We start from the raw sequence: 23,831 nt of genomic DNA, 5'->3' as shown, positions 1-23,831 counted from the left end.
CGCCTGCGGCCCCCTGCAGTGCTCCTCAGGGGGCCTCTGAATTGGGACTGGGATCTGGGGGTGGCCACCTCCGAGGAGGAGCAGAGGCAGGGAAGGAGCAGGAGCAGCCGGAGGACCCATGAGCTTACCTAGTACAAGAGACCAGCCAGGAGGTGCCCATCAGCCCCAGCAGACAGTGGGAGGCATCTGCACAGGGTGCAGGACAGGCAGGCCTCTCACAGAGGTCCAGCCTGGCTGGGAGGAAGGGGAGGCTGACGTCACAGCAGCAAGGAGGCGCACAGCGACTTGGCACGGTGACTCGGCCTGTCACCATGTGACTAAAGTTCACGCAGCCCTGGGAGGGCCCTGGGTGCCAGGTGCTGTGACCCGGGGAAAGGGTTTCCTTCCAGACTCAGTTCCCTCCAAAGGGTGCTGTCTGCCCACGAGCCCCTCCAGCTAGCCCCAGGCTGGGTCCTCCTCTGGCTTTCCCTGTCCCTGTTCAGAACATCTGAACTCACAGCCAGTGTCCCAGAGATGGCTCTGGAGGCAGTGGAGTAGTGGTGCCCCTGGCACCAGACCAGAACCCAGCCTAAGGGGCCTCACCACACCCTGATGTCAATGCTAAAGGTGTGTTCCGGGAACATGGCCTGGGGCCCTGAGTGCAGACCGGTTCTGCTGCCCATCCAGAAACATTAGCACTCCAGGCCCAAGGAACCACCTGAACAGCCCAGAAAGGCAGGGCCCAGAGAGGGCCTGAGCTGGCCCAAGCTCACACAGCCCAATAGCGCAGCCTTGGCCACTTGGTAACTGCCCCAAGTTACTGCATGTTCCTGACCAGCCCACCAAGAAGTCTGAGCCAGGAACAGCCGTGGGCCCAGCCCAGGGGACCTTGGACACTGCTGCCCATTCCCCTGTGGCCCTCATCTGCCAAGGATATGGGCCAGAGGCTCCACGAGTCATGGCTGCCTCCCCTGCTCCTGGGCCTGCTGTGCCTACAGTGCCGGAGAGCCCCTGCAGCCTCCACCTGAGGTCTATTCCCATAACACCTACCCCACAATCATCCTTCCAGGCTGCCCCAGCTGACAGAAGGGGACACGAAGGCTGACCCAATATTGCTGCCTGCCTGGGTCACATAGGCCTGTCCTGTCACCCACTGTTCTCAAATGGGCTCTGGACAGAACCCACCAGACACACAACTGTGAGATCCTCAATAGCCCTAGGGTGGAGGTGCTATGACCAAACCCTTTCCCTGGCTGTTCCTCCCCCTGAAGATCAGGGTGACTGGGAAAATGACAGGGCAGGAACCAAGGCCCCATGACCTGTCCCTGAAGGCTAGACAGCAGACAGGAACCTCAGGGGATTTGGCTCTGCTAAGTGGCTGCATTCCACAGCAGTCAGCTGGGAGGGGTCTAAAGTGGAGAGTCACAGGGCTCCGTCCCCTGCCCTGGCCTGCTCAGCAGTTTCCTCTCTGCCTGAGAGCATATGAGACATGCAGGATTCTCAGCAGCAGGTGGGCAGGAAGAATGTCTGAGTGGGCAAAGGATGGGCCAGACCCCCGCAGCTGACCCCAAAAGGAAAACCCTGGGCTGGGGAAAGTAGGGAGACAGAGAGCTGCCTGCAATGGGGCACAGCTGAAGCGTGGAAGCAGCTGAGGGTTCCAGAGAGGGGAGACAGGAAGGGAGGCACTTTATCAAAGGTCATGTCAACAGAGGTAGGGCCTACAGAATGAAGGAGGCTTTTCCTCACATGCTGAGTGTGTCGCGTTCTGTCCCAGTCAGCCTTCTACCCCTTGAATGCAGACAGGGCACCTCCAGGGAAGTGGGTCTGGGGAAGCCATGTCACCTGAGGAAAGACTGCAGGGGTTGGCCTAGAAGTCTTCTCCAGACCCCAAAGCTCTTGTTCTGGGCACATAAGGTAGTGAGTTCCCTGTCCCCAGAAATGTGCAAGCCTCACTCACCCAGAGACACTGACTCTGGTGTCAGTACCACACACTTCCAACACGTGCAATCACGTGCACACACAGACACAACTGAGCCTAATCTAGGCTGAGCTGAGCAGCTTCCCAGGATGCAGCAGAGAGAGGAGTATGAGGAAGAGGTAGACACGGCAGCCAGTCTCCAACCCAGCTTGATGGCTTTTTCACCACAACCCCAGAGCCACAAGGGTGAAACTGGAGCACAGCCTCAACCCCATTCACAGGCAGGAAACTGAAGCTTAGACTAAAGGGATTTACCGAGGTCAGCTGGCCCCAGGAGGTCTCAGACCTGCAGGTAAGCCCAGGACCCACCCACCCCTTACGCTGACAGCCCCCAGCATGGAGTCACTATCCCTGGGTATGAGAACGCACAGATGTCTGAGGCTTCCCCAGGCCTGTCTACACCCCTGGACTGGATGCTTACCACCCAGACCTGGAGTTGGAATCAGTCTCTCACAGTTTCCACCCTTGCGGCGCAGAGTTGACAATTAGAAAAAACACCCCTTCAGTAAGATTTAATAACCTCTACCTGCTGGAAACCTGTTGAAGGAACTATATGTATCCCTACAGAGAGCTGAGAGGTGGCAGGCGCCCTCTGGAGTTGGGCAATGACCCCTCGCACAACCAGCCCTGTCCCACCCCAATCCACAGCCACACACAGAGCCCAGGAGTGGGACAAGCACGGCCCAAGGACACAGGGTCCCCCAACCCCATCACAGCTCTGGCTCTATTCCAGAGCTGATCCCCCCACCCCCACTCAGGGCTGCCAAATCCTCCCGGGCCTCAGTTTCTCCATGCTGCACTCTTCCCTCTTAATTCCAAGAAGCCACAGCTGTCTCAAGGGTTTCTTCACGTAAGTCAGGTGACTCCCCCCAGCCCTCCTTCACCCACCAGCATACCTCACTCAAACCCACTCATCAGTCAAGAAACGGAGGCCACCCCCCAGCCCAGACTCAGTCGGATAAAAAACCCAGGGCTCTGCCCACCTGTGGGATCCTTCTGCAGGGTGCGCCCACACCAGTCTCACCCCCTTCACCCTGAAGTGCAACTCACTCCCACCACACAGGCGCATAAACCGAGGCTCGGAGAGGAAGAGGAGCTCCTCTAGAGTGCAGCAAGCATATGGCAGAGCTGAGAATGAAACTCAGGCCTCCAGACACTCCTGGGAGTGCCCTGGCCTGAGCCTCCCCACCTATGATGTTCACCAGTTCAGAGAGGGTGAGTGGCGCCTCTGGGTCACACAGCACTGGGGCACAGCCAGCTACCCTCACTTCCTGGCTCACCCGACTCCTGGTCCGGTCATCCAGCAAACCAAGGTAAGATTCCCTGCTGTGACCCAGCTCCTCCTTCCCTCCCCTAGTGGCCCGGGGGTGGGTGGGGCAGGGTGGGGGGAGGGAAGGCTTTAAAGGCACAGGAACTGCTCCAGGTGGGACACTTGCTGGCTCCTGGTCCCATCCCTGGGGCTGTGTGATCTGGGACGGCTGCAGGTCTGAGTCTGGCGGGGCCTCAAACCCTGAATGAGAGACCTGAGCTCTGAAGGCCTTGGTGGAGCTGAATGTGGCCAGGTTTCAGTGGGAGGCAGATTAGACCAAAGGTTCCCTGGGAGATGAGGCCACAGAGCTGGGGTGCAGCCAGATGCCCACACCAGGAGGAGCTGGAGATGTAAGCATCTGAGGCCCCACAAGGTCTGAGGAGCCTAGATCACCTCTACAACCCCAGGGCAGGGATACCTCTCCTAACAGGCCCTCTCCCCAACTTGCAGGGCTACAGGCAGGGTTCTAGGAACTGTCACTCCAAGGACCCTGGTCACCTGGGCTGAAGGGAGTCACATGATCCAGGAAGGTCCTTCCTCAACCCCCAATTTCAGGGTTCTGAGCAGACAGGCTGATGGAGGACCCCAGGCAGTTGAAGCAGGGGCATGAGGCCCATTTGTCCATCATGCCCTCACCTGCTCTGCACTATTCAATGAGATGAGATGGGGTGGGTGCCCCCACAGGGCTGGCAGGCCCAAGCCTCTCAGCCCTCAGATCGAGGTCCACACATGGTCTGCAGCTTGCCAGAATTGTCACTCTTAGCAAGGCACATGCTTAAATTCCTTCTTTCATTCCATCATTCATTCTCCCATCAAATCTTGGCCCCTCCAGATTCTTCTCTCCAGGTCTCATGCCCCAACCTGGCTGGGCATGAGACAGTATGGTCACCCCAGGGGGAAGAGCCCTAGGGAAGGGGCAGACACCAACCAGAATAGGGGCCTTGGGAATCCAGCCCAAGCTGGGATTGGATTTGGGGAGGACCTGCCAGGCAGAAGGAACCACCTAACCCTGAAGGCCAGGAAATGGAGCCTTTTCCAGGAAGTGAGGGCTGCAGGGGACCTCTTGACCACCCTAGGCCCTTCCTGAGCCCCGAGGTGTCAAGGCTGGAAAAGGAGGTGGCCGAGCTAAGACCTTCAAGGCCAGGCCAGTCTGAACTTTGAGATCCCTGGGAGGCTGGTGAATGTGTCACCAGGCCCAATAACCATTAACCCTGGCTCACTCATTAAGACCCTGGTGGGTGTCCATTAGCTCCTTGACCAGTTCCAGGAGCCGGGCAAAGGGCAGGGGTCATGGGAAGAAGGGAGTGCTGATTGGGGCGCTAGGTGGAGGCTGGCTGAGTTGGCTCTCTGTGTCCTTGTTCCTTGAGGAGTGTTCCAGGGCCAAGCTGGCCTCCAGCCAGGGACAGCTGCCAACACAGCCCGGGGCGGGTGCCGCCCCACCATTCTAGTGACTTTCATCTCCTTATCACCCCTGTGTACTGGCACCAGCAGCCCACACTGCCTCGGAGGCCTCAGCCTGACAGGAGGTGCAAGGGGCCAGTCCAGTGCCTGGCTCAGCATCCAGCCACACGGCCCCTCTGAGAAATGGGCCCACCATGGCCTCCAAAGCCCTGTCTGTTTCAGCGGGCTGGGATCTGCCCCAGCTCTGTATCTGAGAAAACAAGCTCCTGGCATAGGAACTTGCGGCCTGAGAGGGGAAGGGACCTGCCCAAAGCCACTTGGCAAGACAGTGACCCACGACACCAGGAAGGCTGTGCAAACCACTACCTGCGACTGGCGTCTCATTGCAGCCCCACCCCACTGCCAGGTCCAGGAAGCTGACCACACTGAGTATCAGGAATCATCCAGAAAGCCTTGTGCCCTGAGTGGGCCATGGTAAGGGTCATGGCGGGGCGGGGTAGGGGGGCACGTGGGGGCGTGAGAACTGCAGTCATGAAGCTCACATTGAGCGAGCAATGCTGATGGGTCCAGATGCAAGCCATGCCTGGCCTATATTCTAGAACCACTGGAACAACATCTGAGGGAACCCTGGGAGCCAGAAACCCAGTATTATCCAGGACATTTTGTGTTCCCTGGTGTCCTGCACCAAGGAGACACTTGGTAAACTGGCTAAATAGAACTGACTTCAAATCCAAGCATCATAGCATTTGAGTTAATACTAGGATCACAGAATCTCAAGTGTTTGGTCTCTGATCTTCCAACATCCCAGAAAGGTTGGCTTACATACCTTCCCCAATGGGGAGCTCACTACCTCCAAAGACAACGGGACTATAGTTGGTTGGCAAGTTCTTTCCAACATTAAGCCCCAATTTGCCTCTTTGTAACACCTGCTGCAAGTGGGCCTGACCTCAGATCCTGCCCACTGTCAAAGGCCACAGAGCAGAGAAGCAGGGGCCACCCCAGATCTTGTACCTGGCCACAGCCTCTCTGAGCCACAAAGACCACACTGAAGGGATTTTGGAAGGAAGACTTCAGCTCAATGAAAGGGCGGGTGCCACTCAGTTGTGATGGAGGGAGGTCAGCACAGGCCAACTGTGGGCATGGGCAGAGCTCCTGTGCCCCCAGAGCCTGGCCAACACCCCCCGTGCCATCTGCAGCATTTGCTATTCCAGCACCTACCTTTGATGTGAGGACATAGGCTGGAGCATGGCCAAGTGCGTGGGCCCTTCAGAACTGTCAGCTTGTGCATGCCTGGGAGCACTCAGCAGCAGGGCTGGCCCGGCCCTTGATGGACCAAGTCCAACTCCCAAACTCAGAGGCAGGATGGCAGAGGCATGGGCCCTAGAGTCCCTGGGTTCAAACAACCCCAGCCACTGAAAGTGTGGGTATCTTGGTAGGCTTTCCCTTCCCTTGGTAGGCTACTTTCGAGGCCTCACAGGGTCTGGCCAGGCTCCAACACTGGGTCTGTAGTAGTTTCTCTCCTTTCCTGATGAGCACCTCAGAGCAGGACAGAGCAGAGCTGTCTTCCCTGCCCAAGGCACCCTCCACAGGTAGTATTTATCACATCACCTGCTAATTATCTGCAGTGTCTCAAAGCTCCAAGGAGAGGTTGGGGGTGGAGGAAGACTGTCCATGCCCCAGTCCCGACACCAAGCCATGGCCTGATCTCCAGGAGAGCCAACCCGCTCCTGTCTAAAGACTCCCTGGTGACGCCCAACCCCACCTGTTCACACACAGCCCCCCGTGTCTTCACTGATGCCAAAACTGCCCAGCACTTTCCACACACGCCATGCTCTCACCTGGACTTTTGGGGACCTCCCCCACCTCTTAGCAGCACCTTCCCAACTTCCTTTGCCTCTTGGATGCTGGGCTCAGGAATGCTCTCGCTGACGAGTCTGCATCCCCACTGGCTAATGTTTCAGACGTGCCGGGTGGACGTGCCCAAGCCTGAGCTAAGCAGCTGCCTCCCCAGACCTCCAACGGCCAGAGCAGCCAGAGTCTAGCCCGGGGCAGCCACCCCTGCATCCTCACTAGTCCTGTCCAGCTGCTCCCACCTCTACACCTCACTCCCAGCCTCACCTGACCGCCAGTCCCCACGGGCCAATCCTCTCACCTGGAGACTCCCAGTCACAGGCCCCAGCCCCTCTGCTATTTCCCTATTGCAGTCCAGGCACTCAGCATGTAAATCTGAGCACACCCCTCCCCTCCTGGGAAGAAAACACTCTAGAGGCCCCCGTTGTCCTACCTTGCTGGCGCCCATCCTTTCCTCTTTTTTTTTTTCTGGAGGGGTGTGCCTGGATATGAACTATCCTTTCCTCTTGCTCCTTCCTGATCTTTGGGACTTTACACTGGCTCCATTGTCATGGCCTGAGGCATTCTTCAGACACCGATCACAATGCCACCTCCTCCTGAAGCCCTCCAGCACTGCACCTCACTCTGCAGGGCCGGCTGCTACTGCTGCCTCCTCCACAGTATCCACAGTGCCCAACAATCTTCACTGAATGGATGGATGCCAGCTGTCAGGTGGCTGCTTTTACTAAAATGCATCTTCTAGGACTTTACACTGACTCCACCTAGCCACCTGACAGCTGGCATCTCTAATCTTGTAATCCCAGCACTACGGGAGGACAAGATGGGTGGATCACTTGAGACCAGGAGTTCAAGACCAGCCTGGGCAACATAGTGAGACCCTGTCCTTAATTTTTTAATTAATTTATTTTTAAAAAGGCCCAAGAGGACAGGGTTTGGGGAACTTCATGTGGAGGCTGACAGGAAGGTGAATAAGAACTCATCCACGGCCAGGTGCAGTGGCTCACGCCTATAATCAGAGCACTTTGAGAGGGCGAGGTGGGTGGATGGCTTGAGCCCAGGAGTCAGCCTGAGCAATATAGACAGACCCCATCTCTACCAAAACTAAAAAAAAGAAAAAATTAGCTGGACATGGTGGCACATGCCTGTGGTCCCAGCTACTTGGGAGGCTGAGGGGGCTGGATCACTTGAGCACAGGAGGCAGAGGTTGTAGTGAGCCGAGTTAGTGCCACTGTACTCCAGCCTGGGCAACAATAAAAAACCCCAACTCATCCACGTGTCCAACTCCACCAGGACAGAAACTTCTGTACTTGGGAGTCTTCCAGTCCTACCCTATGTATCTCTTCATCTGACTGTCTATTTGTAGCCTTTATCTTTTTTTTTTTTTTTCTTTGAGACAGTCTCCCTCTCTCTGTTGCCCAGGCTGGAGTGCAGAGGCGTGATCTCAGCTCACTGCAACTTCTGCCTCTCGGGTTCAGCTGATGATTATCCTGCCTCAGCATCCTAAGTAGCTGGGATTACAGGCTCCTGCCACCACAGCCAGCTAATTTTGTATTTTTAGTAGAGACGGGATTTCACCATGTTGGCCAGACTGGTCTCCAGCTCCTGACCTCAAGTGATCCACCTGCCTCGACCGCCCAAAGTGCTGGGATTACAGGCATGAGCCACTGTGCCCGGCCTGTTTGTAGCTTTTAAAGTTTCCTCTGAGCTACTGACTTTAAGTGATGATAAAGTATGTCTGAGGAGAAAATAAAATAAAACATCCTTTGAAATAAACCGACAAACAGGTCTCCCTGAGTTGTGTGAGCTACTCTAGCAAATTAATTGAACCCAAAGAGGGTGCTGTAGGAACCCCAACTAGAAGCCGATTAGTCAGATGTTCCCAAAGCCCAGACTTGTGACTGGTGGGATGAGGGGTGGTCTTGTGGGACCAAGCCCTCAACCTGTGGTTTCTGAGGCCATCTCCAGGTAGACAGCATGAGAATTGAGTTGAATTGGAAGACACCAGCTGGCGTCGGCTGCAGAATTGATTCTTGCTGGGTGTGTGGGGAGAATCCACACATTTGGTCACAGAAGTCTTCTGTGATGATTGTTGTCTTGTGACGACACAAGGAAAACACAGTAGTTGTGTGTGTGTGTGTGTGTGTGTGTGTGTGTGTGTGTGTGTGTTTTGAGATGGAGTCTCACTCTGTCACCCAGGCTGGAATGTGGTTGTGCTATCTCAGCTCACTGAAACCTCCGCCTCCTGGGTTCAAGCGATTCTCCTCCCTCAGCCTCCTGAGTAGCTGGGACTACAGGCGCCTGCTACTCAGGCTAATTTTTGTATTTTTTTGTATTTTTTAGTAAAGACGGGGTTTTGCTATGTTGGCCAGGCTGGTCTCAAACTCCTAGCCTCAAGTGATCCGCCCACCTTGGCCTCCCAAAGTGCTAAGATGATAGGCGTGAGCCACCGTATTCAGCCAAAAAACACGGTTTGAGTTGGTTTTTCCTCACATGACCTTACTTGGAAATAGGGTCTCTACATAAGTAATTAGTTAAGATGAGACCATACGGGATTAGAATGAATGAGCCCTGCAGGGCACAGTGGCTCACGCCTGTAATCCCAGGACTTTGGGAGGTCAATGGGGGTGGATCACCTGAGGTCAGGAGTTCAAGACCAGCCTGACCAATATGGTGAAATCCTGTCTCTACTAAAAATACAAAAATTATCTAGGTGTGGTGCCGGGCGCCTGTAATCCCAGCTACTTGGAAGGCTGAGGCAGGAGAATTGCTTGAACCTGGGAAGTGGAGGCTTCAGTGAGTCAAGATCGTGCCATTGCACTCCAGCCTGGGCAACAGAGTAAGACCCTGTCTCAAAAAAAAAAATTAAAAATTAATAAAAGAATGAATGAGTCCTAAATCCAGTAGCTTGAGTTTGTTTTGTTTTGTTTTGTTTTTTTGACAGAGCCTTGCTCTGTCGCCAGGCTGGAGTAGAGTCGCGCAATCTCAGCTCACTGCAACTTATGCCTCCCGGGTTCAAGCGATTCCCCTGCCTCAGCCTCCCAAGTAGCTAGGACTGCAAGCACGCATCACCGCACCTGGCTAATTTTTTTTTTTTTTTTTTTCGTATTTTAGTAGAGACAGGGTTTCACCATGTTGGCCAGGATGGTCTCAATCTCCTGACCTCATGATCTGTCTGCATCAGCCTCCAAAAGTGCTGGATTACAGGCGTGATCTAGCACCCAGCCACTAGAGTTCTTACAAGGAGGCCATGTGAGCTGGGCATGGTGGCACTCACCCATAATCCCAGCTACTTGGGAGGCTGAGGCAGGAGGACTGCTTGGACCCAGGAGTTCAAGACCAGCCTGGGCAACATAGTGAGACCCCATTGCAGAAATAAGGAAGGCTATGTGAAGGCCACACAGACACACAGGTAGATGGTTTCAGAGACTGGAATGATGCAGTTGCAGCCAAGGAAGGCCAAGGATTGCCAGGAGCCATGAGAAGCTGAAGAAGCACGGAAGGATCTTCCCCTGGAGTCCTCAGAGGGAGCGTGCCTTGTCCTATACTTGGATTTCAGACTTCTAGCCTCCAGAACTATTCTGTTGCTTTAAGCCACAGAAGTGGGTTGTGTAATTTGCTATGGCAGGTCCTTACTCTGTCTGTGGTTACACATCCAACAAGTGGCAGCCCAGGGGATTTGAATCCAGGCCCTGAGCCTATACCTGTGATCTCACCCTCCCCACCGCCAAGTTCTTCTGCCTACTACAGCCTCATGACAATTCCTGGCCCTGCAGAAGGTTGACAACCCGTAACTGTAGAGAAAGCGCAGGGGACATCCTGTCTCCACAGAGTATCCATCTGCTTCCTTCCTCCTAGTGAATGCCCCCAAATCATTCTGTATCCTTCTTTGCAGTGGCTACCAGGAGGTTCAGTGCCACCCAGCTACATGCTGAGGTTACATTAACCCTGAGCTGGCCTTTTTTCCTCCTAGGCTTGAAGAATACCACCAGGTGGGTAGAGAAGGGCCCAGAGGCAGTGCAAGGCCAGTTCCAGCCCTGGCTACAGCCCTCTACCAGCCCACTGAGCCAACTGGACCTTGTGTTCCTGTCATTTGAACTGGGCCACTGCATGGATGGCAGAGGGCTCGAGACGCCAAAGGTGTGGCTGTCATCAATTCCTGTCTCCTGGCAGGTCCCACTTGGAGCCTAGTATGTTCCCATTAGAGCCTGAGGTCTAGCTGTGTCCTTCCTACCTGATTCTCCAGCTCCCAACCTCTGACCTCACTGACTCCCTAGGGATGGCAGGGCTACCCAAAAGGATCCAGGGTAAGCCCTTGAGCTCCCACATCAGCCCTGGGAGCTGAGAGGACAATATCGCAATCCCTCCACCCCCTGGGTCTCAACAAGCACAGATCTGCTGCTCAGGGTAACCCCAGGGAGAGGGGCCAGCAGCCTTCCATGTGGAACACATGGGCTGGCGAGGTGGAATCACGCCACCACGCCTGAGGGGATGGCTCTGCCTCTGGGGTTCCTGTTCAAGTCAGGTTAGGTCAGAAATTGTCTCCAAGAGCCCATTTACCCTAGGCGCCCTGCAAGCAGGCAGAGAAAAGCCCATTCAAGGATCTAGGCCCAGCCACCACCCTCCCTCTTTTGCTGGAAAACGTCCTCTAGGAACCTCTCAGCCAGGGACACAGAGGGTGGAGGATGAGAGGCAGGGGCTGGGGCAGTTCTCTGCCTTCCACAGGACTCTAAACTCTGGGCACTCCCCCATACCACTGCCTAGGTTGCCTCTTTCATGCCTCAAGGCTCAGCCCTCCATCCCCTCCTCCCTCCCCTCCCCCTGCCCAGTCTTCTCACATTCGAGGGGACAGTGTCCAGGCCTGGCTCAGCCTCTGGGAGGACATGGTCAGGATCTGGGAGCCCTCCCAGCTCTGGCTCTAGCCCTGAGGCTGCAGGGGAAGGGGAGGAGGGCTTACCTGCTGCCTGCTCTGGGCAGGGGGTCTGAGAGGTCCCTAGGGCACTGGGGCTGCTGCTTAAAGCTCTGACCCGGTCTGTCGCCACTTCAGTTCAGCAACAGCGCCTTGGCTCTGGGGGAAGGCACGCAAGGCCGTAATGCAGGTTTGCCAGGGAGGAAACCTATGGTGCCAAGGTGGCCTCAGGACAATACTGGCTGCACTGTAGCGGGAGGAGAGGTTGTTGGGTCCAGCTGGCAGGTACCAGGGGAGAAGGGGATGCAAGTACCACTCCAGCAGGGGTTGGGGGTCTGTGGATGGTCAAGGGGCTAAGACATCCTGCTGTCCTCTGTCTTGTCTCAGGGACCCAGCCCCACAGGAAGACAGAGCCTAGCACCCCGCCCTCTCCCTACTACCATCTCTGGGCAGGGAAGGAACCTTGAATCTTCATAGGGTAATTAACAGACACACACACACACACACACACACACACACACACACACACACACGGGTGATTGGCTGTTGTCCCTCACTATATGCCCTCGGACGGTGCTCAGTCCTTCCTGCACAACAGGTACCCATCCTCACAGGCTAGACACATGCTCCTTGCTTGGGGAAGTGGGGACTGCAGATAAGTGCCTCAAACATCCCCCACCCAGATGTGAGGGTCCCAGAGCTGGGATTGGGGCTGCAGGGGCCCAGCAGGCCTCCAACAGAGACCTAGACTTCTGTGAAGGGGGCCCTGGGAAGTGGGATACTCCTTGAGCAGGGTGGGTCCATACTTCACCCTGGTCCTCAGAAGAGCCAGGGCCCCCATCTCACCCTGCCTGCCCCAACCCCCCCAACCCCTTATCAGGGAGGAAGACTGAAGCCAGTGGCAGATAACAGCCCGCCTGCTGCCAGCCTGCCCAGAGCTGGGCTTAACGGTTAACCTCACTCTTCATCCGGTTTATTCCCCAGGCTGGAGTCAGAGGTGGGGGCCTGCCCCAAACCAAGAAGCAGAAGGCAGTAAATATTTGCCAGCGCAGGAGTGTCCATGCAGTGTGAGCAGGTCCTACACCACAACTGCCAGCTGCAGGGAAGATTCCTTTTCTTTTCTCTTTTCTTTTTTTTCCTTTTTTTCTTTTCTTTTCTGAGACATAGTTTTGCTGTCACCCAGGGTGGAGTGCAGTGGCACCATCTATCTCGGCTCACAGCAACCTCCGCCTCCCAGGTTCAATTGATTCTCCTACCTCAGCCTCCCAAGTAGCTGGGATTACAGGCGCCCACCACCACGCCGGGCTAATTTTTTGTATTTTCAGTAAAAATGGGGTTTCACCATATTAGCCAGGCTGGTCTCGAACTCCGGGCCTCAGATTCCGTCTGCCTCGGCCTCCCAAAGTGCTGGGATTACAGGAATGAGCCATCGCGCCCGGCCTAATTTTTGTATTTTAGTAGAGACGGAGATTCACCATGCAGGGCAGATTTCTAAAAGCAGGTGGGGGCAATACCTAATGCTGGCACACGCAGTGGAACCCCCACACCCGCCTGGAATGCTCTGCACCGTCAAAGCGACTATTCCCCAGTCAGCACTGGGGCCAGAAGGTAGAGAGGTGCCAAAAGCCACCTCATCTGGGCCGAGCTCCGCGTCTCCCCTGGCAACTGTAGGTCCTTGGACTCTAGCGCCAAGACTGACACAGGCAGGGCCTCCTCCAGTAAGACCAGGCCAAATCGAGGAACCCACTGGCCTCGCTCAGGCGCGGGGTGGGGCGGGCGCTCAGCCTTCATACCCGCACGGGGCGGGGCCGGGGTGGGTGGGGGCGGGGCGACTAGGGGCGGCCCCGGAGGCGGGGTGCAGACCGTCCAGCCTTCTGTGAGTTCGGCGCCCGCCGCGCGGTGGCCATGGGGGCGCGGCTGGGCCGGCTGGCCGGGCCCGAGGCAGGCTCCGAGGCCGGGGCGGTGGCCGGCTGCGGGCCCGCGCCCTACGAGCGCCGGGTGCGGTGGCTCCGCGAGATCCAGTCCACGCTCCGCGAGCGGCGGCCGAAGCGCGCCCGGCAGCTGCTGCGCCTCCTGCGCCAGGCGAGAGAAGGAGCCGGCCGCCCCGGGGCTGGCGGCCAGGGAGGGTCTGGGGGTCTAGGAGGCGCGAGGTTATGGGTTGTGGGCATGTATGGGTCGGGAGGCGAGGCGGAGCTGGTCTTGGGCGCGCACGGACGGGTTCCGAGGGCGCGACGGGCTGCTGGGCGCGGGGTCTTGAGTGGTCTAGAGGGCGGCCGGCTGGAGCGAGGGCTGGGTGAGGCCGGCGGACCGTGTGTGGAGAAGGGGGCCGCTGAGTGTGTCCGGGTCTCTGCGGTTTGAGAGGGGTTGTGTGTGTTCAGGGTGGCCCCAGCCTGGAGCTAAAAGCTCAGATTCAGGCCCTGGCAAGATGGGAAGGGCCCCGGGAGGAGTGGCAAGTGAGGTCGAATCATCTTGTATTGAGAGACAATGGAAGAAGGTAGCTTCCCCCTCCTCCAGGATTGGGGAGGCACTGGACCCTGGAGAGAGGACCCAGGGCTGGTCTGCCGGTGCAGCCTCATCCCAAGACACCATGGCAGCCCACACAGAGCCACCGCATGCATCACCAGTTCTCCAGCAGGCAGCTCATGCCCTTAGAGTACACACCCCTAGTATCTGTGCATCACAACACTTGGTCCAGTGGTGGCCCTGCTCCTACACACACCAGGTACACTAAACCCAGATCCCAAGCCCTGGGTCGTCCCAGGATGCTGGTCCCACCATCACCTGGGCAAGTCACTTTCCTCACCACCCCGTCCCCATCCCCTGCAGCAGCTGCCACCACTACCTGCCCCATCCTGTAAGCAGGAAGTCAGCCATGCAGGTGTTTGGCCTGCAGAAGGTATACTAGAAATGGGGAAACTGAGACATGGGGAGATGTGGTCATCCCAGGGTCCACAGAGAAAAAGTGGGGCAAGCCAGGGCCAGAGCCCTTCTTCCTCTCTACCTTTCTCCACCTCCTCCAACTCTAGGTTTAGCAGGCTAGAAAAATGGAGCTGTCCCTTTAAGAGGAGCTGTCTAGACCAGCGGAAGGCAGGCTGGCAGGTTGCGGTCTGGGGCCCTGTTTGGGTCTGCCAGGCTCATCAGCCAGCCTTCCTTCTGGATCTTCCCTAGCTGGCATCTGTGGCAAACAGCAGAGCAGCACTGAATCAGCCAGGCACCCAGAGGCAGGGATCTCAGTCTGGGATGCCGTCTGGAGCCCAAGACACCAGTTGGGCATTTTAGTTGGGAAACTGGAGGAAAGAAGGGTCCTCAGAGACCAGCTAGGTCACCTCTTTCTGTCTCAGAGGTTGGGATTTGAGGTCCAGCCAGGGGCCTATCCTGCTCCATAACCTGCAAGGACCCTGCAGCTGTGACCCACGGACTTCCCTGCCTGGCCCAACTTCCTGTGCTTGGGACCCACGCACACAGCATATCACCTATGGATTGGAGAAGGCCCACATGGGGTCTAGAGGCCCCTCCTGGCTGTGGCTGCCATCTCAGCTCTCAATCTCTCCTCTAAAGAGACCCTCTGGGCCAGACGCAGTGGCTCACACCTGTAATCCCAACACTTTGGGAGGCCAAGGTGGGCAGATCACCTGAAGTTGGGAGTTCGAGACCAGCCTGATCAACATGGAGAAACCGCATCTCTACTAAAAATACAAAATTAGCTGGGCATGGTGGCGCATGCCTGTAATCCCACCTACTCGGGAGGCTGAGGCAGGAGAGTTGCTTGAACCTGGGAGACAGAGGTTGCAGTGAGCTGACATCACACCATTGCACTCCAGCTTGGGCAACAGGAGCAAAACTCGGTCTCAAAAAAAGAGAGAGAGAGAGAGACCCTCTGAAAGTGTTCAGCCCCACACCAGTCCTGTGGGAGTAGACAGGAGGAGAAAGTGGAGGAGTGAGGCAGGAAGGCCAGGGCAGGTCTGTGCAGGCGGTGGGGTGAGGGATGGGTAGGAGAGGAGGCTGGAGGCCTGAATCCTGGCAGGAGTGGTGGGGAGAGAAGGGATGACTAGGTGAGCTGGGGGAGAGAGGAGGAGGGCAGAGTGTTGGGGGGTTCCAGGGCTTCTGGCCCCAGTGCCTGGGAAGATGGGCATGGAGGCGCCCTACACTGAACTGGGGCATGGGGCATGGGTGGTGAGGCCGGCTTCAGGGTAGCATGCCTTTGAGACATCTGAGAGAGAGGTCCGCCCCCAAGGGAAGGATCCAGACCTGTCCGCAAACAGATGCTGGCAGCAGCTCAGGAAAACCAAGGGATAGGTGGGAAGGCAAAGGGTCTGAAGGGAATGCTGGGGCCAGGGGAATTTGAGGGGTCATAAGAAGAGCAAACCCCCGTCCATAAGAGGAGAGACCCCAAAGAATCCCACTGATAAGCCCTAAGCCCAGAGAAGGCAGTGTCATAGCCTAACACTTTACCTCGAGGGAACTGGTCTAAGGGTTCTGGAATTCACTTATCACTTCCCTGATGGCTCCCATGTCCCTCCCCTCTACTTATCCAAAGGGTCCACGAAGGCCAAGTGGCTTACACCTGTAATCCCAGCACGTTGGGAGGATCGCTTGAGCCCAGGAGTTTGAGACCAGCCTGGGCAACATAGTGAGACCCCATCTCTACAAAAAATTTTTTTAAATTAGCTAAGCATAGTAGTGCCTATCTGTAGCCCCAGCTCCTCAGGAGGCTGAGGTGGGAAGATCCCTTGAGGAGGCAGAGGTTACAATGAGCCGAGATCACACCACTGGACTCTAGCCTGGGTGACAGAGCAAGACCCTGTCTCAAAAAAAATAAATAAGTAAGGAAAAATGAAAGGGTTTGCCCACCACTGGACAGTTGGCCCATGGTCGCCTGTGGGGAGAATACAGCCAGCCTTAGGGAGGAGATGGAGACAGGAAGGGGCATAACCAGCATCTGGCTGGCTGGGGTGGGACCTGGAGATGGGAGACCCGACTGGCTCACTCAACTTTCTCTTCACCACTCACTCACAGGACCTGGGCCTTGAGGGGTCCCTCCTTACTGACATCCTCTACAGAGATGTGGGCTTCCTCAACCTGGTCGACCCCATCTCCCATGACCTGCTTATGAACCTGGCCCGGGAACTGCAGTGCCCCAAGAAGGTGAGGCTGGCAGGCATGGGCGCTGGGCTGGGCACTGTGGTGGACAGGGGCCAGCAGAGCCCAGGGCTGAGGTCTGGGAAGCTAGGTCCTTCTGTGGCTTGCTGTATGGCCTTAGGCAAGTCACAGTCCCTGTCTGAGACCTGCTGCCAGCATCAGTATATTAGGCTGGCCACCAGCTACAGCAAGTGTGAGCTGTGCTTTGCAGGACCCTCAGAGTCCTGGGCAGACCCGTTTTCTGTGTGGCAGCACTGTGCACCAGGCCTGGGGACCCAGGCAGGGGAGACTAGCTGGGCAGAAGTCATATGGGGACCCTGAGGGACACAAACTGTTCTGAGAAATCCACTAACGGAACCAGACCCCCAGCCTCTGAGTTCCTGGGCCAGAAGAGAGCCGCCCTTGGCTAGAGCTCCCTTCTGTCCACCAGTCTCCATCCTGTACAGACACCCTTGGGGACAGGTGCTCACTGCTTCCACCCACAACAGCTGGGGTCATAAGCAAGGCCCTCCTCATTGCTGGGGTGGAGTTTGCCACCTGCAGCCTCTACCCCACGGCTGCCCCACTCTGACAGCACCTGCAGATGTCCTGCCATGAGCATCGAGCCGCCATGAGGCTGCCATGTGACCAGCCACTGTCCCCCGACTCCTAGTCACAGTGAGTCCCGCACCAAAACAAGGGTATCCGCTATGGGCCCTGCCAGCTCTGAATGCCCAGGTCTCTGCATAGTCAACCCCTAGGACTCTGAGCCTACCCCACAGCCATCAGAGGAATGGCCAGGGCTTGCAGCTGCTGTGTGTGCCGCCTGCTCCTGGGGCTGTTCACAGAGGGACTGGAGAAAGGATGCAGTGGAGCATGCTCAGTGCCAGCTTTGTGGACCGCGCACCCTGGATCCCGCCCTGAGCTGGGCCTCTGCAGGAGCCCAGTTAGGACTAAGAGAGAGCCAGGCGGTGGTGCTGTAGAACATTACATCCCCCAGCCCTGTGAGCCCAGACCCAGACCCCACGGGGCAGTCTCGCTTGGAGAGTGAGAGGAAGAAGAACATGCTGACCTGGCTTGTTCCTACTCCCTGGGATTGGCGTCAATGGAACAGGGCTCCCTCGAGGGGCCTGGTCTGGCCTCCTCCCCCTGTGGCAAGTCCCCGAGGGGTGCTGAGGGTGGGCAGGCAGCCGGCTGATAGCCCAAGACGCTGGCCCTGGGCCTGAGGACAGGGAACAAGGGCCCATTGTCTGGGCTTCCTCCCACCGGGCACTGCGGGACTGGACCAGCCTGTCCAGCTCCCAGAGGGCAGCCTCCCCTGGCTCTGTGCCAGGCTACAGCCGGGTTGGGGGGTGGAGGGGGAGGCCCTGGTGGGCAGCTCAGTGATGCATGGTGCACGGCTGTGCTGACACACACACTTGGCTGCCCGGGCCCCTCTCCCCAAGGCCCTGAGGTGGGCAGGAGGGGCTCAGGTTCACCATGGTGACGCTACCCTCCCACAGGACTACGAGCTCTGGAAGTCCTCGGAGAAGATCTGCCGACAGCTCATCTACCACCTCACCCCTCACTCGAAGCAGCAGCAAGGGTCCAGCCTGTGCCACAGGAAGACCCAGAGCTGGTAAGGGGAGCCTAGCCACTGCCCCTCCTCACTGCTGTTCCAAGGTCCCTTCTCAGGCTGCACTCTCACCAACAGGCTGGTGCTGAAATCCCACCTGGTGAGGCCCTTACCTGGTCCACATGAGGGCCCTACCCTGGAAGTCAGCCTGACCTGTGGCAGCAGATGCTTCCCAAGCCAAGCTGAGCCCTCTGAGTGACCCGTTTGCCATTTCCCATGGGACGGTCCTGCCTCCTGCCATTCACACGTCCCTCAATCCCTGGCCTCTTACAAGACCTGGACACCCCAGCCCTCCACCCAACAGCTGAGGTGACCTCAGAAGGCATCTTCAGCTAAGACTTCCCAACAGGTTGTGGGGGAGGCAGATTCTGGATAGTGATTCTCATTTTAGAGGGAAGGAAACTGAGGTTCGGAGAAGTGGCATACCTAAGGCCACACTCTACCCTGATTTTCCTGTACCTTGTTGGGAATTCTTTGCCACTGCCAGGCTGCCTAAAGCTGAGGCCTCCGTGGCTGCCCAGTACCTCCCTCTGCCATGGGTCCCTCTCAGACACTCCATCCTGGAATGACTCTATCCATGGAGCTTCACACACAGGCTCAGCCCAGAGCTGGCCACAGGCACCCAGGCCCAGGGGCCTGAACTGCTGCCGGGAGCTTACCTTAGCAGGCCTCCCCTGTCTGCCCTCCCACCTTGGGCCTAACAGGCCACGCTGAGCTTGGACCGCACAAGGTTGTTCCCTGCCATGGCAGGTGGGGGTCCTGAGGGTGTGCTCACTGCTGTCAATCCCCCAAAAGGCCTGTCTGCCTAGTTGGCTCTGTTCAGATAACTGGGGAGAGACCTAGAGGGTTGGTGGGGCCGGAGGGGGGGGTCCTTTCTCAGTCTCTGAACTTCCTTTCCGAGAAAACACAGGAAGCCCTCCCCCAGGGCAGGTCCCCAGCCTGCACACCCAGGACCTCCCCTCCCACTACCCTGGGCCTGTCCCTCTCTAGCCCTGGTGCCCTGTACAGCCTAATAGCCATCCCTTTGTAGAAGAATTTCTCCCTACTCTAAAAGAATCGACCTCAGAAGTGGCACAGGGAAAAAAACATGTGGGCTCAAGAGTCAGAGCATCTCAGTTTGGGGATCTGGTTCCCCGCTTAGTGGTGTGTGGTCATGGAAGAGTTATCTCACCTATCTGAAAAATAAGTGAGATGTCAATGTAACAAGTGTGGAGATGCTGGGCACACAGTGAGATTTCAAATAATAGTTCATGAAGATAGAGCCTTACTGTGTGTGTATTCAATTCTCACAACAACCACGTCCCATTTTCACTAAAGGGGAAACAGAGGCTCTGAGCATTGCCCATGGCCACCCACTTAGAAAGTGACAGTTTGGGCCAGGCTTGGTGTCTCACGCCTGTAATCCCACCACTTTGGGAGGCTGAGGCGGTCGGATCACCTGAGGTGAGGAGTTCGAGACCAGCCTGACAAACATGGAGAAACCCTGTCTCTACTAAAAATATAAAATTAGCCGGGCATGGTGGTGCACGCCTGTAATCCCAGCTACTCAGGAGGCTGAGGCAGGAGAATCGTTTCAACCCAGGAGGCAGAGGTTGCAGTGAACCGAGATCGTGCCATTGCGCTTCAGCCTGGGCAACAAGAGTAAAACTGTCTCAAAAAAAAAAAAAAAAAAAGTAAAAGAAAGAAAATGACAGTTTGAACCTGGCTTTGCCAGACCATAGGCCTGGGCTTTTCCTGACAGGTTACTGTCTCTGGTCAGTGGGGGGACTGCCTGGTTGCCTAGTCCATCCCCGCCTGCCACCCTCCCACAGCCTCAAGGGCAGCCTCCAGAAGACTCCACTGGCAGAGGAGACTGTGGACCTCTCAGGCATCCCACTGTCGGTACGGGACGTGCAGCACATCACACACTATCTGAGCAGCCACGGTGCTGTGCTGGCGGTGCTGGACCTGAGCTTCACAGGGCTGAGTGATGAGCTGCTGCACCTGCTGCTGCCCAGCCTGTGGGCGCTGCCCCGCCTCACCCAGCTCCTGCTCAACGGCAATCGGCTGACGCGGGCTGCTGCCCGCAAGCTCACCAACGCCATCAAGGACACCACCAAGTTCCCTGCACTGGCCTGGGTAGACCTGGGCAACAACGTGGATGTGGCTTCCCTGCCCCAGCCCCTGCTGGTTGGCCTGCGCCGGCGGCTGAGCCAGCGCACCTCACTCCCCACCATCTACGAGGGCCTGGACCTTGAGCCTGAGGGTGGTGCAGCCGGAACCACCACCCCTGCCTCCACCTGGGACTCCACAGGTGCTGGGCTGGGACCCGAGCCCTGGGCCTGCTGCACCAGGTGACCCACCACCCACCTGGCTCATTGCTACTGACTTGTGATGCCCTCAAGCACATGGTAGTGGGCCATGAAGGTCGAGGAGGACTCACAGGCCCCCAGAGATCCAGTGCAAATGCTCAGCCTGAGATTAAGGGGACAGAAGGAGAATGGACTCATAGGAGGCCAGGAGGCCAGCCCCGGCTAGAGGCTCAGGCTTCCCTCAGTGGGAGGAGCCCCAACACCCATAGTGTGGACCCCGCAATAAAGAGTGACACCCGCCTCTGCTTTTCTGCATCACCGATCTCAGGGTCACTGAGCAACAGCCCTGCTGCTGGGGTGGGGAGAAAGGGTGGCTGTGTCTATCCAAAAGGGAGGGACAAAGGTCACACTGACCTTCCCCCAGGTGTTCCTTGGGGAAATCCCCCATGGAGTCTAAGATATGGGGGTCCTGGGTCCATCCCTGTGGGCTGGGGAGTTAAAGGAGGCCTCCAGGGAGCAGGCTCTCACAGCTGGGCAGCGCTTGGGCTCCTTGAGAAGGGGAGCTGCGAAGGAGCAGGTTGGGAGCCCCAGGAGGAGCAAAGCTTTACATGGAGCCCCACAGCAAGCTCACGTCGAGCCCAGGCTGCCAGCCTTGCCACCAGAGCCCTCTGGGCGGGGGACAAGGCTGCACAGACCAGAGGCAGGGGCCACAGTGACTAAGTGGGAGGATTTGGTGCCTGCCTCCCACAGGGTACAGTGCTGCCTGCCACCCCCAGTACCCAGTCCCAGGCCTCCTGTACTTGGCGAAGGGCAGCTCTGCGGGGTTAGGAGACACAGCAGGCCACAAAGTGCCTGTGTGTTCCCTCTAGGCCTTGGGGGTCCCCCATGTGGGAGAGCATGCGGGGGGTGGAGGTGGGCATAGCCAGCAGCAGGGGGCCTTAGTCCTAGGGCTGTCCCTGGCAGGGGGAACCGTGTCCATTCCTCCCCAAGCACCATCAGGGTGGGCTCCCAACCAGAAGCCTGATGCCAGTCACCCTCAGCCCTGTGTGAGGAGTTACAGTTCAGCCCAACCAGGAGACAGGCAGGGCAGGCGGGAAAGGAATTTAGAGATGTCCGGGGGGATACTGAGGCCCAGAGTAGGGAAATCATGTGCTGAGCCAGGAGGTAAGGTCTGGGGGCAGTGGGCCCCTGCTAGAGGAGGAGAAACTCAGCAGCAAAGGGAGGCTCCAAGGCTAAGGAGGAGGCAGGGGTCCTCCTGGGCCTACACACCCCAACCCACCAGCTCTGACTTTTCCTCACAGCCACGGCCCACAGAGGACTGTGAGCGGCGTATCCATCCCCCGTGGTGCACAGATTCCAGCACATTCCCAGGCTGGCTGGATGCATAACAGCCTCTCAGGGCAGAAGGAGATGGTCAAGGAGGGTGAGGGCGGGACGGTGTTGGGTCCCAGGACTGGGATGGAGGCAGTGAGGAAAAGGATCTTCCTTAGGCCCCACTGATCTCACTGCTTTAGGTGGATTTTTCACCCAAAGGCTTTGGAGAGACTGGAGATGTCACGCTTCAGCCCTGCTCTGCTCCTGACTTGCGTGGGACCTGGCCAGGCCTTTCCCTTTTCGGGGTTTCTGCTCCCTCCCCATTGTTAAATAGGACTTTCAGCTCTCAGCACTCCATCGGGGTCCAGCCCCCTCCCAGCTCTCCTTGTTTTAGGGACTGGCCCTGCCCAGCAGCTCAGAAGCCATAGAGGCATTTCCCTATGCCCCTACTCTGGAACAGGGGGTTCAGGCTCCCCAGAGTGAGGCAAAATGGGGTAGATGGTGGGAGGGGCCAGCAGAGAGGATTATAAGAAAATGAAAGCTCAAACCAACATGCACTTATTCTGTGAGCAAGCTATTATTTAAATCAAAACTATGAGAGCCCACCCTGGGCCAGGCAGGCTGATAAACCTGTCACATAAGCAGACATCTGAGCTCTCCCTGAAACTCCTGCTGGAGAAATGCCAAGCTCTCCGGTCCCTTGTGCCCTGCTGACTTTCTGCCCACCCCTGGCCCTAAGCCAGCCCACAAACCCTCCACCGTCACTGAGAGATTCCTACCAGGATGGTGCACAAGGACCTGAGCTGGTGTCCTAGGCAAGCTCTGCAGGAATCCAGGCGGCGGCAGATGGTTTCAGTCTCTGCCTCTTGGACAGAAGCACACGACGTAGTAGCGGAGCCAGAGCCTGAAACGGATCAAGTGGGGAAGGCTGGCCTCACTGCCATGCAGGTGTTCACAGCTTTCACGGAGCCTTCATGACCACCAGCAAGGCCGTCCAGGGCAGGGCCACCAAGTTCCAGGAAGTGGCAGCTTGTGGCTCATGCAGCCTGGTGAGGCAGAGAGCTCTGGCCAGGACAGCTCCAGCCTAAGCTCTAAACAGAGGAGGAAGCAGGTGGGCTGTACTAAGGCCGGTCCTCACACAGGCCTAGTCTAGGAGGCAGACAGGCCTGGCCTTGGTCCCAGTCTGTCACTTGCTGGTGATGTGGTCCTCTCACAGCCTGTTCCCTCATCTTGGGAACGAGGTACACCAAGCCTCCCATTATCCCACTGGAGTGAAGATGACGTAAGTTTTGGAAAGTGTCTACCGCATTGAGGGGAGGAGGGCAGGCACTCTTCAATGTCAGCAGGGCCTCCACCCAGGGCTCTCTGGGTGGCAATGGCAGGAACCCAAACCTTTGGGACTAGGCCAGAGATTAAGCCATTTTTTAATTCAACAAGCACTTCCATAGCCTCCCTTGGGCTAGGTCCTGTTCTGATGGCCTTATACTCCTTTAATTCTCTTCTCATTTGAAGAAGGTAGGTGCTCTGTTTTCCAGGTAAGTCGACTGAGGCAGAAAGAGGTTAAGAAAGGGGACTTGTCAGTCGGGTGGCATGGCTCACGCCTGTAATACCAGCACTTTGGGAGGCCAAGGCGCTGGATCACCTGAGGTCAGAAGTTCAAGACCAGGCTGGCCAACATGGTGAAACCCCACTCTACTAAAAATAGAAGGAAAAAAAAATTAACCAGGCATGTTGGTGAGCGCCTGTAATCCCAGCTACTTGGGAGGCTGAGGCAGGAGAATTGCTTGAACCTGGAGGGTAGAAGTGGCAGTGAGCTGAGATCGCGCCATTGCACCACAGCCTGGGTGATGGAGCAAGACTCTGTCTCTCAAAAGAAAAAAAAGGGGATTTCTTGTCCAACTTCAAAGAGCCAGAAACCAGAGGAGCCAGGATGTAAGTCTAGGTGGCCTGATGTCAGTCTGTGACGTTAATGCCTGCATGCTGCTCCCTCACCTGCAGCCATTTCAGGGACTGTCACTGAGGCTGCTCAGCCCCAGGATTCACCTACATGAGCAAGCCCCTTCCAAAGA

At 57.1% G+C, this 23,831-nt stretch overlaps 2 protein-coding genes across 18 annotated transcripts in view; one reads left to right on the top strand and one right to left on the bottom strand.

Moving 5' to 3' along the window:
* LOC105498497 (gamma-glutamyltransferase 1) overlaps positions 1-22,766 on the bottom strand; it is a 42,979-nt gene extending 20,213 nt beyond the window's left edge. For 4 of the 16 annotated variants that reach the window (XM_071080122.1, XM_071080129.1, XM_071080124.1 and 1 more), the window contains exon 1: positions 129-1,709. The gene's annotated coding sequence lies outside the window, so the exon portion shown is untranslated. The other 12 variants (XM_071080123.1, XM_071080117.1, XM_071080125.1 and 9 more) reach the window with 9 other exon arrangements.
* LOC105498525 (leucine rich repeat containing 75B) lies at positions 4,769-20,748 on the top strand. Of its 2 annotated transcripts, none has more exons than XM_071080132.1 (4): positions 4,769-5,141; positions 16,441-16,569; positions 18,045-18,160; positions 19,969-20,748. In XM_071080132.1, the coding sequence occupies exons 1-4, from the start codon at positions 5,139-5,141 to the stop codon at positions 20,492-20,494; spliced, it is 774 nt and encodes a 257-aa protein (XP_070936233.1). In that variant the 5' UTR covers positions 4,769-5,138; the 3' UTR covers positions 20,495-20,748. The 2 variants fall into 2 exon arrangements, with proteins under 2 accessions (XP_070936233.1, XP_024653961.2); XM_024798193.2 differs by lacking the exon at positions 4,769-5,141 and adding an exon at positions 13,296-13,506.
* Positions 22,767-23,831: the final 1,065 nt, after the last annotated feature.

Source organism: Macaca nemestrina, chromosome 15 (assembly GCF_043159975.1).
Source record: "Macaca nemestrina isolate mMacNem1 chromosome 15, mMacNem.hap1, whole genome shotgun sequence".
Classification (NCBI taxonomy): domain Eukaryota; kingdom Metazoa; phylum Chordata; class Mammalia; order Primates; family Cercopithecidae; genus Macaca; species Macaca nemestrina.
This window is presented reverse-complemented; position numbering and strand designations above follow the sequence as displayed.